The following is a 13,226-nucleotide window of genomic DNA, read 5'->3' on the forward strand; positions in this document are numbered from 1 at the left end:
GGGACCACTAGTTTGCGACCCTCAAACCTGAGTTTTTCCCAGGTGCTGCAGTCCGGCTACCAGCTTCAGAGGTGCGCGTGAAGTCAAGCATCTCTGACGCATCTGCTGTAGCCACGTCCCCGGCCAGCGCACAGCTGACGGCGACGTAGCGCGCACCAGGAGGAGAGTCGCCATGGCAACCAGCGTTCCGTCGCCCGGCCACGTCCTCAGGAGACTGGAGCCGGCTCCCAGCGGAGGCGCGGAGTAAAAAGAGGAGGGAGAAAAAGAGGAGGGAACAGTTCTCAGCTATAGAGAGGCCCAGACATTACAGCCTCGTTCCCGCGGACTTTCAGCGCGGAATAAGTAAGCGCCAATGCCGCGTAGGACAGTCAGCCTGCGCAGGCTGAGGCCGTAAACTACCATTCCCAGAATCCTTCTGGTTGCAGCCAGATCAATTTCAGAGGTTGGCACCAGTGCTACACCTCTTCAAAACTGCTCATTTAAGGCGCAGCGTACTACGCATGTGCTAAATATGGTATCTTGGCAACGGATGGGGCTAGACCAAAGAAGTCAAGGTTTCGACCAATCAGAAGTCACGCTCGGCCGGGCGCGGTAGCTCACGCCTGTAATCCCAGCACTTTGAGAGGCTGAAGCGGGCGGATCACTTGAGGTCAGGAGTTCGAGACCAGACTGGCCAACATGGTGAAATCCCGTCTCTACTAAAAATACAAAAATTAGGCCGGGCGCGGTGGCTCACGCCTGTAATCCCAGCACTTTGGGAGGCCGAGACGGGCGGATCACAAGGTCAGGAGATCGAGACCATCCTGGCTAATACGGTGAAACCCCGTCTCTACTAAAAATACAAAAAATTAGCTGGGCGCGGTGGCGGGCGCCTGTAGTCCCAGCTACTCGGGAGGCTGAGGCAGGAGAATGGCGTGAACCTGGGAGGCGGAGCTTGCAGTGAGCCCAGATAGCGCCACTGCAAGTCCGGCCTGGGCGAAAGAGCAAGACTCCGTCTCAAAAAAAAAAAAAAAAAAAAAAAAAAAAAAAAAATTAGCTGGGCATGGTGGCGCACACCTGTAATCCCAGCTACTTAGGAGGCTAAGGCAGAAGAATCGCTTGAAACCAGGAGGCAGAGTTTGCAGTGAGCTGAGATCATGGCACTGCACTCCAACCTGGGCGACAGAGCAGGGCTCCGTCTCAAAAAAAAGAAAAAGAAAAGAAAGAAAATGTATTCGAATCTAGTATTCAGGTGCACAGAGGGTGAAGAATTGTAGTTCAGATAGAGAAGAAAACCTGCACCTTCCACGTTGACCACTGCTCTTCCTCTATTTAACCATCCTCGAGGGTTGCACTGAGTCATGTCCTTTCGGATGCATTTCCTTCCCAGAGGATAAGTGGTTGTCGCTTCACACCCTTACAATATGCTGTCCATCCTTTTTGAAGGTCCAAGTCACTTCTACCTTGAATTAGGTTAATGGGTGTCTACAGATGAGTGGGATGTGGTCCCAGCCTTTGAGGAGCACCCAGTCAGGTAGAGAAATAGAGCTGGACACCAACTAGGGGGAGGGTCCCCAGGAAATGGACAGAGACATTGATGGATTTGTCACCAATTTCATTAAATTTATTTTCCTTTCTCCTTACCCCCAAACCACCGTCCTACTGCAGCAGGAGTTTTCGGTTTTGTTTGTATGTACAAGCCCTGGTCAGAGAGAAAAAGCCTGTAGATTAGAATGAGAATTTCAGGCTCTTCCAGATCAAGGGACCCATAACTTCCCTCCCTATAACTTTCCTCCAATCTTTGGCCTGATTTGGCTCATCCAGTGACGTCATGGGTATCTGGGCAGATTTTCAGGGTTCTCTGCCAATCGGAGTTGGTGAGGAGAGAGGAGAGAAGAGTTGGGACCAGGGGTGATGGTAAAACGTGGGAACAGAAAGAGTCCAAAAAGACAAGAGGAGACACAGGCAGAAATGGAGAGAGATAAGGTAGAGACAGGGTATAGTGGAAGCAGGTATAGTGGGTTACGCTGTGTCCCCCATCCCAAAGACATATCCAAGTCCCAACTCCTAGGACCTGGGAATGTGACCTTAATTGGAAACACGGTCTTTGCAGATGTAATTAAGTTAAGGTGACATGAGATTTAGGATGAGCCCTACATCTAAAGACAGGTGTCCTTAGAAGAGAAAGGAGAGGGAGATTTGAGATGGACACACAGGAAACAAAACCATGTGAAGACAGAGGCAGGGATTAGAAGGGAGCTAAGGAATGCCAGCAGCCACCAGCAGCTAGGACACAGGCATGGGGTGGATTCACTCTCAGAGGCTCCAAAAGGAACCAACTTTGCCAACCCCTTGATTTCAGACTTCTGCCTTCAGAACCCAGAGAATACATTTCTTTTGCTTTAAGTCACCCAATTTGTGGTGATGTTACAGCAGCAATAGGATATGAATACACAGGGAGACAGAGAAATGAGGAGAGAGAGTTGGAAGAGAGGCTGAGCAAGTTCACAGTGAGAGGTAGCCTGCACGGAGCACTCCCCACGCGCTAAGTGTTATTAACAGCATTCACTGGCCGGGCGTGGTGACTCATGACTGTAATCCCAGCACTTTGGGAGGACGAGGCAGGTGGATCACCTGAGGTCAGGAGTTTGAGACCAGCCTGGCCAACATGGCAAAATCCCGTCTCTAATGAAAATACAACAATTAGCCAGGCTTGGTGGTGGGCACCTGTAGTCCCAGCTACTCAGGAGGCTGAGGCAGAAGAATCGCTTGAACCTGGGAGGCGGCGGTTGCAAGATCGCGCCACTGCACTCCAGCTTGGGCCACAGAGCAAGACTCCGTCTCAAGAAAAAAAAAAAAAAAAAAAAAAGGCGTTCACTGATTCAGTGATCACCACACCCCCCAGTGGGAGGTGATGGCATCACTCCCTTTTTGCATATGAAGAAACTGAGGCGTTAGGGAAAGGAGATTAATTGGGCACTTGGAGGAGGCAGAGAGAGAGAGAGAGAGAAATTGAGACGGAGAGGGGAAGAGAGGGGCCGGAGAAGGGGCTGGGGGGGTGCACAAGCAGAAAGAGGCAGCGAGATAAGCTTAGAGGGGGAGAGGAAGGTGAGGGCCACTTCCTCCCTAGGCACAGGGCCTGGGGTCCATGGAAATGTTTTCACTGTAGTATCTTTAAAAGCCAGAAGAAGATAAATGAATATAGCAACAGTAATTGTGATGATGCATAGAGCATAATGAAGCCAACTTGGATGATATTTGTCTTTCTACCAATGCATCCACAAAATATAACTTTTAGGGTTTTTTTTGTTTTTTTGTTTTAATGTAAGAAGAGGCCCACAAAGGCAAAAGTGCTGAGGACCCGGGAAAGTTGTAATGTGGCCCAGAGGTGGAGAAAAAGGAAAGTGAGAAAGAAAGACAGACAGAAATACAGATGAGAGAAAGGTACGGGGGCAGGGGGCGGGAGGGAGAAGAGAGAGGAGAGAGACAGAGAGAGAAAAAGAGAGACAGAGACTAAAGTGACTGAAGAGGAGACTCCCAAAGTACACAGTGAACCATCCAGGGAGTCGCCATTTTTGAGGGGCCCAGTGGGTTCCACGGGGGACTGAGGAGGGGATAAGGATGACTCACGAGACCACGATGACCACGAAGACAAAGATAGCCAGAGACACAGAAATGAGGATGCCCAACAGCGCCTGGTTCCTCGGGTATTTGCTGTCCACTTGGTACTGCAGGGCCACGCGCGGTTGCCGGTCGACTGGGGTGGGTGGGGAAACAGCCCGGACCTCCAAGTCACCACCTTAGCCTCCTACCCACCCCACCTGTTCATTCAGCAGCCTGGGGCAGGGGTGGGGGTGGGGCGCTCTCTCTTCTTCCTGCTTGTTCCCTGCCCTCTCCTGCGGTCTGAATCTCCATTTATCCATTTCTCTAATGCTCTGTTTCAGGCACCATTCTAGGCATTTGGGATACAGCCAGGAACCAAACTGGCAAACTGGCCTCATGGAGTTGACAGTCCACCCCGCATATCACAGTTATCACAGTTACAGTGAGGAGCTAGTTCTAAAAGCATTTCATTTGATGGGATGGGGTGGGGTGAGGAGGACTTGGGAAGTTTGACTCAAAACCAAAAGATACAGATACAATGGCCAGGCATAGTGAGCTCGCGCCTATAATCCCAGTACTTTGGGAGGCTGAGGCAGGGGGTTCACTTGAGCCCAAGAGTTCAAGTCAGCATGGGCTGTGAGATCCTATCTCTACCAAAAAAAAAAAAAAAAAAAATTAGCTAGGTATGGTGGCACGAGCCTGTAGTCCTAGCAACTCAGGAGGCTGAGGTGGGAGGATTGCTTGAGCACAGGAGGTTGAGGCTGCAGTGAGCCATGACTGTGCCACTGCACCCCAGCCTGGGGGACGGAGCAAGACCCTGTCTCAGAAAACAAAACAAAACAAAACAAAAACAAAACAAAAACCAGAGACACCATGCACATGAGAGGGAAGTGCAAAATGAGAACAGTTTCACAAGATGAAAGTCTTAGTTGCTACATCTTAGCTATTGACCCTGAAGGTGGCCTTGGGAGTTGCTTTCTGCATCTTCCACTTGCCTCCCACCACCAACTCTTTCCTTCTATCAGCAAAGCCTCTTGGCTTGACCTTCAAACTGTAGGCAGAATCCAATCCACCTCCACGGCTACCAAGCGGGTCCAACCCCAGCCCACTGCTTCTCTTAGGGGGCTCCCTTGACTCCTCCTCTCACAGTTCCTCACATGGCCTCCGGGAGGCGCTGTTAAAACCTAAGTCAGCTCCCTCTGCTCAGTGTCTTCCTGCTACTCCATGGCCCCCCATCTCAGAATGAAAGCTCAAGTTCTCACCATGCTTTTGCAAGCCCTGCACCATCTGGTTCCCACGTGACCCGGCCATTGTTCTAGCCACCCTACTATTCTCTTTCATTCACTCGGCTCTGGCCACACTGGCCTTCTCCTCCCTGTTGCTTAATCATGTTGGATCTTTGCATGTGCTGTTCCCTCTGTCATTGACACTGTTCCCATCACTCACTTCCCTCAGCTTTCAAAAGTCACCTCTTTAGAGGGGCCCTACATCCATATTTTCTAAAGTAGCAGCCTCCCCCAGGCACTATCTACCAAACCATTCTATTTTCATTAGAACACCATTGCCATCTGGATCAAGCTTGTTTATTTGTTCATGCAATTACCATCTAACCTAGTGGTTCTCAATCTGGGATAATTTTGTCACTCAAGGGACATTTGGAAATGTCTGGGGACATTTCTGATTGTCATAATGGGGAGGGAGATGCTACTGGCATCTGGTGGATCGAAGCTAGGGATGTTGCTAAACATCCTACAATAACCAGGACAGCCTCCCTAACAAAGAATGATCCAGCTCTAAATCTCAACAGTGCTGAGGTTGAGAAACCCTAGTCTAACCTCTGGCCCCATTAAAATGTGGGCTCCATGAGGGCAGGAACTACATCTGTCTCCCATTCCACTGTTCCTCAGTTTGGGACATCGTAGGGTGCTCGAAATATTTGGTGCCACCAAATACCAGCCAAAGGAAGCAAACAGGCAAATCCAAAAGTGGGACACTCTATAGGACACACTGCCTTCTTTTTCAATGCCAATGTCATGGAGGGAAAAATAAAAAAACCGAAAACTGGTAAGAGAAACTGTTCTAGGCCGGGTGCAGTGACTCACACCTGTAATCCCAGCACTTTGGGAGGCCGAGGTGGGCGAATCATTTGAGCCCAGGAGTTCAAGACCAGCCTGGCCAACATGGCAAGAACCAGTCTAAAAAACAAAACAAAAAAAAATTGTTCTAGATTTTAAAAAGAAGAGAAAAACCTAACAATTGAATGATATAAGAAGTCCTTTCATTGGACCCTTGTTTGAACAAATCAACTGTGAAAAATATTCTGGGGACAATTAAAGAAGTTGACAGTAGGATCTGGAATTATTTGACATTGAGGAATCATTGCTAGGTTTGGTGGGTGTGGGAACGACATTGTGGCTACTTAGGAAAATGTCATTATTTTTAGAGGTACATGCTATGTATGGGGCATGGTGTCTGTGATTTCTTTTAAGATACTATGGCAAAGAATAAAGTAGGTGAAATAAATATGGAAGAATGTTAATTGTTAACATAATTTGATAGTAAGTGCTACTTTTGAGATTATGATCAGAGAGGCCTGTCTGAGGAAGTGACCTTTGAGACCCAAATGAAGTGAAGGAGTGATTGGAACAGTGTGACAGAGAGAGGGAACAGCATGTGAAAAGATCCAGCATGACTATTCAACCCGGATAGATATATGTGGATTCATTATACATTTTTTTTTTTTTTGAGTTGGAGTCTCGCATTGTCACCCAAGCTGGAGTGCAATGGTGTGATCTTGGCTCACTGCAGCCTCCACCTCCTACATTCAAGCGATTCTCCTGCCCCAGCCTCCTGAGTAGCTGGGATTACAGGTGCCTGCCACACGCTAGGGTAGTTTTTTGTATTTTTAGTAGAGACGGGGTTTCACTATGTTGGCCAGGCTGGTCTCGAACTCCTGACCTTGTGATCTGCCTGCCTCGGACTCCCAAAGTGCTGGGATTACAGGCGTGAGCCACTGCATGTTTGGCCTCATTGTACTGTTCTTTCTGCTATGAGAATATGTTTTTTAGGCTGGGCATGGTGGCTCACGCCTGTAATCCCAGCACTTTGGGAGGATGAGTGGATCACCTGAGGTCAGGAGTTTGAGACCAGCCTGGCCAACATGGTCAAATCCCATTTCTACTAAAAATACAAAAATTAGCCGGGTATGGTGGTGCACACTTGTAGTCCCAGCTACTTGGGAGGCTGAGGCAGGAGAATTACTTGAACCTGGGAGGTGGATGTTGCAGTGAGCCAAGATCTTGCCATTGTACTCCAGCCTGGGCGAGACTCCATCTCAAAAAAAAAAAAAAAAAAAAAAAAAAAAAAAAAAAAAAGAATGTATGTTTTTTAGCTTTATGAATGAATGAATGAGTGAATTCAGCACATCCTTCCAAATTCCCCAGGTACAGCAATGGCTAATAAAATCTTTTTCTAGCACCTGCCATTCTGGTGCTAGGGGCATTCTAAAGTTCCAGGGAGTCTTTCCATTTAACAGATGGAGGAAAGTGAATTTCAGAATACAGAAGCAACTTCTGGGCCACACTCTAAGCAAATGGTTAGGGCAGGATTCGAGGCTACATGTGGGAGCCTCAAAACCCATATCTAGTGGGTCATGGCTGTCTTAATCTCTTGCATGCCTGTCCCATGTCTTCCCCCACCCCCAGAAGCTTACCAAAGCAGTACTTTTTGTGGATACACTTGGGACTAATCCTCTGGCAATGTAAACAGTCCAACACCTCTTCTTTTAGCAAGCCTAGGCAAGGGGAAAGGGAGAAGTAAGACAAGGGCAGATATCAGAGGACCGGCAAGGGTGGGAAGGAAGAAGGAGAAAGAGGAGATGGGGTCCCTTGGCTTCTCCTAAATTTCATAGGTCCCACTGCCCAGCAGAGGAACTGAGCAAAATTCACATAAAAAATAATTGTTATATAATCATTGAAGAACTAAATTCAGTTGCAGTCATCCAGTAGATTCAACATTCTGCTTGTGGACATTTAATTAAACATTTGTTAATTCTGAGTTTGCACTTTTCTTTTTCTAATTTGGAGCCTCCTTTGCAGACACTGGTGAGATGTCTTCTCTTTGGGTGCACTGCCTCCTCCTCTACTGGTGCATACAGGAGGACTACATTTCCCCGGGTGCCTTTCAGTAAATTGTGACCATGTGACCTAGTCCTGGCCAATGGAAAGTGAGCAGGATCATGTGTGTCCCTTCCAGACTTGACTATAAAACTCTCAGTGTGATTGCTATTGCTTTTCCGTTTGAAGCATGCTTAGAAGCTGCCATGTGTGTATAGCCTGGATCCCTGAGTCACCACCTGGACTGCCACTCAACTGTCAATGAAATTTGGGTGAAAGAAAAATAAACCTTTGTTGTGTTAAACCACCAAGATGTGAGGGTTTATTTGTTAATACAACATAGCCTATCTTATCGTGACTTACGTACCTTCAAAATGTTGTTTTGCAGATAGTCATTATTTTCATAAACCTTTAAAAAGCAAATCTCCCTAGGTACCACGGCTTTGGGGTAAGGGAACTGCCAAATGGAGTAAGGAGTGGTAGCCGGGCTTGATTTGGGGAGACAGGGTGAAGGGAGTTAGGAGGGTAGAGAAGGGAGAGATAGATGATCCAGAACTCACGGCAAAGTTTGGGGTTGCAGGCTGCAAGAGAAAATTGCTGAGGTGAGTTAAATTGGGATTGCAACTTGATAATTTAATTGGAAAGGGATCGGAAGAGCAGGTAAGGGGTGAGGCTGGGAAAGAAGGGAAGATTGGGGAAGAGATGAAGAAAGCTGAGTTATAGGGGAGGTGAAGAAGGAGTTTGGGAGAAAAAGTAGTAAAAGGGGATCAAGAGATCAAGGGAGAAGGGGAGAGGGGATTGGTGGAGAGATACGCTGCACCTTTTAATTCATATGAAATTAAAACTTTCTTGAGTTCCTTGATCACATTTGCCCTGAGGGTCACCAGCTCTTCCAGCAGAGGCTCATCTGAGGAGAGAAAGAGATCTCTGTGGGGTGGGAGGCACACAGAAAGCCCACCCCACTACCTGCAGCTTCCAGGAGAAGAGATGAGGAAGCTCCTCTTCATTTATAAGGGGTAACCAAGACCAGGATTATTAAGGATCCCCTGGGCAAATCTATGGCCGGGGAGATCCTGCATCTAGATTCTGATTCACTGTGGGGCCTAGGCAAAGCCACCCTTCCTTGGCCTCACTTTCCTCATCTGGCAGGTGGATTTGATCTCTCTTCTCCTCTTCTTTTTTTTTCTTTTTGAGACGGAGTCTCACTCTGTTGCCCAGGCTGGAGTGCAGTGGTGTGATCTCGACTCACTGCAACCTCGGCCTCCCAAGTTCAAGTGATTCTGCCTCAGCCTCCCAAATAGCTGGGATTACAGGCACGCGCCGCCACGCCTGGCTAATTTTTTGTATTTTTAGTAGAGATGAGGTTTCGCCATGTTGGCCAGGCTGGTTTCAAACTCCTGACCTCAGGTGATCCTCCCATCTCGGCCTCCCAAAGTGCTGGGATTATAGGCGTGAGCCACTGCACCCGACCTCTTCTTTTTTGTGTCTACGCTCACTCCTTCATGATTTCAATCCATATGGCTTTATATATTACTAGACTTACACTGTCCAGTGTGGTAGCCACTAGCCACACAAGGCTACTGAACACCTGAAATGGGCTAGTCTGAATTGAGACGTGCTGTAGGTATAAAATGTACACTGGATTTTAAAGACATCATGCAAAAAACCTGTAAAATATATTGATAATTCCTATGTGGATTGCATGTTGAAATAGTGGTATTTTATATATTGGTTAACTAAAATATATTATCAAAATTAATTTCACCTGTTTCTATTTACCTTTTTTAAAATGTGGCTACTAGAATTTTTTTTTTTTTTTTTGAGACGGAGTTTTGCTCTTGTCGCCCAGGCTGGAGTGCAAAGGCGTGATCTCTGCTCACTGCAACCTCTGCCTCTGGGTTCAAGTGATTCTCCTGCCTCAGCCTGAGTAGCTGGGATTACAGGTGCCCGCCACCACACCTGGCTAATTTTTGTATTTTTAGTAGAGACAGGGTTTTACCATGTTGGCCAGGCTAGTCTTGAATTCCTCACCTCAGGCGATCCACCTGTCTCAGCATCCCAAAGTGCTGGGATTACAGCCATGAGCCACTGTGCCCAGCTGCTACTAGAAAATTTAAAATTGCATACGTGACTCCTATTTGTGGCTGACATTCTATTTCTATTGGATGGTGCTGTTCCATACACAGATGCCCCCCACATTTCTATTACTAGCCCAGAGGGCTCACTGAAGGTGGGATTTATATACCCAACTATCTGGTCAAGATCTCCAGTTGGATATCTAAGAGGCATCTCAAACCCACTAAGTCCAAAAATGAACCCTGGTTATTCTCCTCCAGACCTACTCCGAACCCCCCAGTCTACTCCATCTTAGTAAACAGATGTGTCACGACTCTAATTGCCCAATTCAAAATCCTTGGTGCTATCTTTGATGCCTTTTTCTTTTTCTTTTTTTTTTTTTTTGAGACGGAGTTTTGCTCTTGTTGCCCAGGCTGGAGTGCAATGGCGCGATCTCAGCTCACCACAACCTCCGCCTCCTGGGTTCAAGCAATTCTCCTGCCGCAGCCTCCTGAGTAGCTGGGATTACAGGAATGTGCCACCACAGCCGGCTAATTTTGTATTTTTAGTAGAGACAGGGTTTCTCCATGTTGGTCAGGCTGGTCTCGAACTCCCGACCTCAGGTGATCCGCCCTCCTCAGCCTCCCAAAGTGCTGGGATTACAGGCGTGAGCCACCGCGCCTGGTTGACGCCTTTCTTTTTTTTATATCCCAGTGCAATTCGTCAGCATGACTGGCAACAAATCCTGTTTGTTCAATATTCAAAACACCCATTCCCTCCCCTTAACTCTAAGATCTCATCTTCCACAGAGACAATGTCGCTCTCTCACTCCACTCTGGCCTTCTTGGATGTTCTGGGAATATGCCAAACATAGTCCCATCTCAGGGATTCCACCAGCTGTTCTTTCTGCCTGTACCCTTCTACCCCTAGACCCTCTCATGGCTGCTTCCCTCTCCCCTTCAGGTCTTTTCTCACATGCTCCTTTTTAAGGGACATCTTTTTTGGATGCCCGGCTTTAAGCTGCAATCCCCACCCCTACTCACAGCACTTGCTACTCCATGGTCCCTGCTTTATTTTTTTCCTCCTTAGCATCTCCCTCCATTTGACGTATTTTATTGGGCAATAAAGGATTAACTGAGCAGGTCTGGGTTGTCCCAACCCTGCACATCCCCCGCTGCCCCACAAAAAAAATCTGGCTCTTGCCTGGCTCACGGAAGGTAACCTCTATGTCCTTGGAATATCCTGCCTGTTAAGAATATCTTGGTTTGGCCGGGCATGTTGGCTTACACCTATAATCCCAGCACTTTGGGAGGCCAAGGCGGGCAGATCACTTGAGGTCAGAAGTTTGAGACCACCTGGCCAACATGGTGAAACCCTGTCTCTACTAAAAATACAAATTAGTCTGGCATGGTGGTGGGCGCCTGTAATCCCAGCTACTCGGGAGGCTGAGACAGGAAAATTGCTTGAACCCAGCAGGCGGAAGCTCCAGTGAGCAGAGATCACGGCACTGCACTCGAGCCTGGGTGACAGGGCGAGACCATCTCAAAAAATAAAAATAAATAAATAAATAAGAGAGTATCTTGGTTTATGACCAGGTGCAGTGGCTCACACGTGTAATCCCAGCACTTTGGGAGACTGAGGCAGGAGGATTTATTGAGGCCAGGAGTTTGAGACCAGCCTGGGCAATATAATGAGACCCCGTCTCTACAGAAAATTAAAAAATAGAAAATTAGCCAGGTGTGGTGGCACACGCCTGTGGTCCCAGCTACTTGGGAGGCTGAGGTGGCAGGATCGCTGGAGCCCTGGAGGTCAAGGCTGCAGTGAGCTGTGATGGTGCCACTGCACTCTGGCTGGAGCGACAGTGGGGCTCTGCCTCTTAAAAAAAAAAAAAAAAGGCTACATTACATGCGTGTTTGCTCTTATTTTTATATTCAAGGGAGGTGGGGCAGACCGGCGGAAAGGAGAGGGGTGCTGGAGAAGGCGTTCCCTCGTCTCTCCTACCTTTCAGAGAGTTACCCATTAAGTGCTGCGTTTGGTTCTTGACAAAGGACGCCACAAGGTCCAGTTGATTTGTCTCTGGAGGGGGAAGGGAGAGGACACTCCAGTGGGCCCCCCAGAGAGCCAAGTGACCTCACCCCCTCCAAGCCTGGCCCCGACCCCTCTTGGGGGCGTGGACTCCGGCATCCCTCGCCCAGCCCCGCTGCCCAATTTCTCCCAACACGCACCCACTTTCCCCACAAACACGTTCAGCGCGTAGTCCCGGAAGAAAGGCCCCTCCATGCCCATCAGTACGGCCCCGGCGCGCGCCTGCAGCTGCTCCAACTGGAAGCGACCCGGGATGAGGGCGGAGCGCAAGTGACTCAGGGCCTCCAGCACCAAGGGGTCGCACTGCAGGCAGCCCCAGCCTCCGGGGGCGCCCAGGCCGGAAAGCAGCAGCAGGGCCAAGGCCAGAGGCATGGCGGGGCCTTTGTGACGTCACAGAGAGAGCCCGGCCCGGCCCGCCCCGCCTCCCCGGCGAGGGCGCGGTCAGGAGGCCCACGGAGCATCAGGGTGTTACAGGCAGGTGTTCGCTGAGCACCTACTATGTGCCAGGCATGGTTCTAGAACCTAGGGAGAGAGTCAAGAAAAAACAGAAAGCCTCTGCTCTACCCCTCTTGGAACTTACTAATTCCTCTTAAATTTATTCATTCAACACATATTGTTTTATTTTATTTATTTATTTATTTTTTCCTGAGACGGAGTCTCACTCTGTCACTCAGGCTGGCATGAAGTGGTGTGATCTCGGTTAACTGCAACCTCTGCCTCCCAGGTTCAAGCGATTATCCTGCCTCAGCCTCCTAAGTAGCTGGGACTACCGGCGTGCACCACCACGTCCGGCTAATTTTTTATTTTTAGTAGAGATGGGGTTTCATCATGTTGGCCAGGCTGGTCTCAAACTCCTGACCTCAGGTGATCCGCCTGCCTCGGCCTCCCAAAGTGCTGGGATTATAGGTGTGAGCCACCACGCCCGGCCCACATATTGTTTTTTTGTTTTGAGACAGAGTCTTGCTCTGTCACCCAGGCTGGAGTGCAGTGGTGCAATCCCGGGTCACAGCAAGCTCTACCTCCCAGGTTCAACCTATTTTTGTGCCTCAGCCTACTGAGTAGCTGGGGTTACCGTGCCAGCACACCCGGATAATTTTTGTATATATATATATAGAGAGAGAGAGAGAGAGAGGAGAGAGAGTGAGAGAGAGAGAGAGTGAGAGAGAGAGATGGAGTCTCACTCTGTGTCACAGGCTGGAGCTCAGTGGTGAGATCTCAGCTCACTGCAACCTCTGCCTCCCAGGTTCAAGAGATTCTCCTACCCCAGCCTCCTGTGTAGCTGGGATTACAGGCATGCGCCACCACACCCAGTTGATTTTTGTATTTTTAGTAGAAACGGGGTTTCACCCTGTTGGTCAGGCTGGTCTGGAACTCCTGACCTCAAGTGAT

At 48.7% G+C, this 13,226-nt stretch overlaps 1 protein-coding gene across 8 annotated transcripts; it reads right to left on the minus strand.

The window, feature by feature from the left end:
• Positions 1-1,577: 1,577 nt before the first annotated feature.
• IZUMO2 (IZUMO family member 2) lies at positions 1,578-12,300 on the minus strand. Of its 8 annotated transcripts, none has more exons than XM_002829602.5 (7): positions 11,978-12,300; positions 11,754-11,828; positions 8,518-8,604; positions 8,258-8,278; positions 7,295-7,375; positions 3,610-3,736; positions 1,578-1,681 (listed from the first exon to the last, which is right to left on the minus strand). In XM_002829602.5, the coding sequence occupies exons 1-7, from the start codon at positions 12,207-12,209 to the stop codon at positions 1,639-1,641; spliced, it is 666 nt and encodes a 221-aa protein (XP_002829648.4). In that variant the 5' UTR covers positions 12,210-12,300; the 3' UTR covers positions 1,578-1,638. The 8 variants fall into 8 exon arrangements, with proteins under 8 accessions (XP_002829648.4, XP_054397023.2, XP_054397025.2 ...); XM_054541048.2 differs by having other exon boundaries at positions 1,578-1,700; XM_054541051.2 differs by lacking the exon at positions 1,578-1,681 and adding an exon at positions 1,816-1,840 and having other exon boundaries at positions 11,978-12,228.
• Between the last annotated feature and the right edge of the window lie 926 nt (positions 12,301-13,226).

The sequence above is a fragment of the Pongo abelii genome, chromosome 20, assembly GCF_028885655.2.
Source record: "Pongo abelii isolate AG06213 chromosome 20, NHGRI_mPonAbe1-v2.0_pri, whole genome shotgun sequence".
Lineage (NCBI taxonomy): Eukaryota > Metazoa > Chordata > Mammalia > Primates > Hominidae > Pongo > Pongo abelii.

Excerpts from the sequence above, each read along its gene's own strand:
- IZUMO2 (XM_054541048.2), bottom strand. The coding sequence starts at position 12,209 with ATGCCTCTGGCCTTGGCCCTGCTGCTGCTTTCCGGCCTGGGCGCCCCC. Across the intron at positions 11,829-11,977 it reads CGTGTTTGTGGGGAAAGTGG|AGACAAATCAACTGGACCTT; the intron begins GTGCGTGTTGGG and ends TTCCCCCTCCAG. Across the intron at positions 8,605-11,753 it reads AATGGGTAACTCTCTGAAAG|ATGAGCCTCTGCTGGAAGAG; the intron begins GTAGGAGAGACG and ends TTCTCTCCTCAG.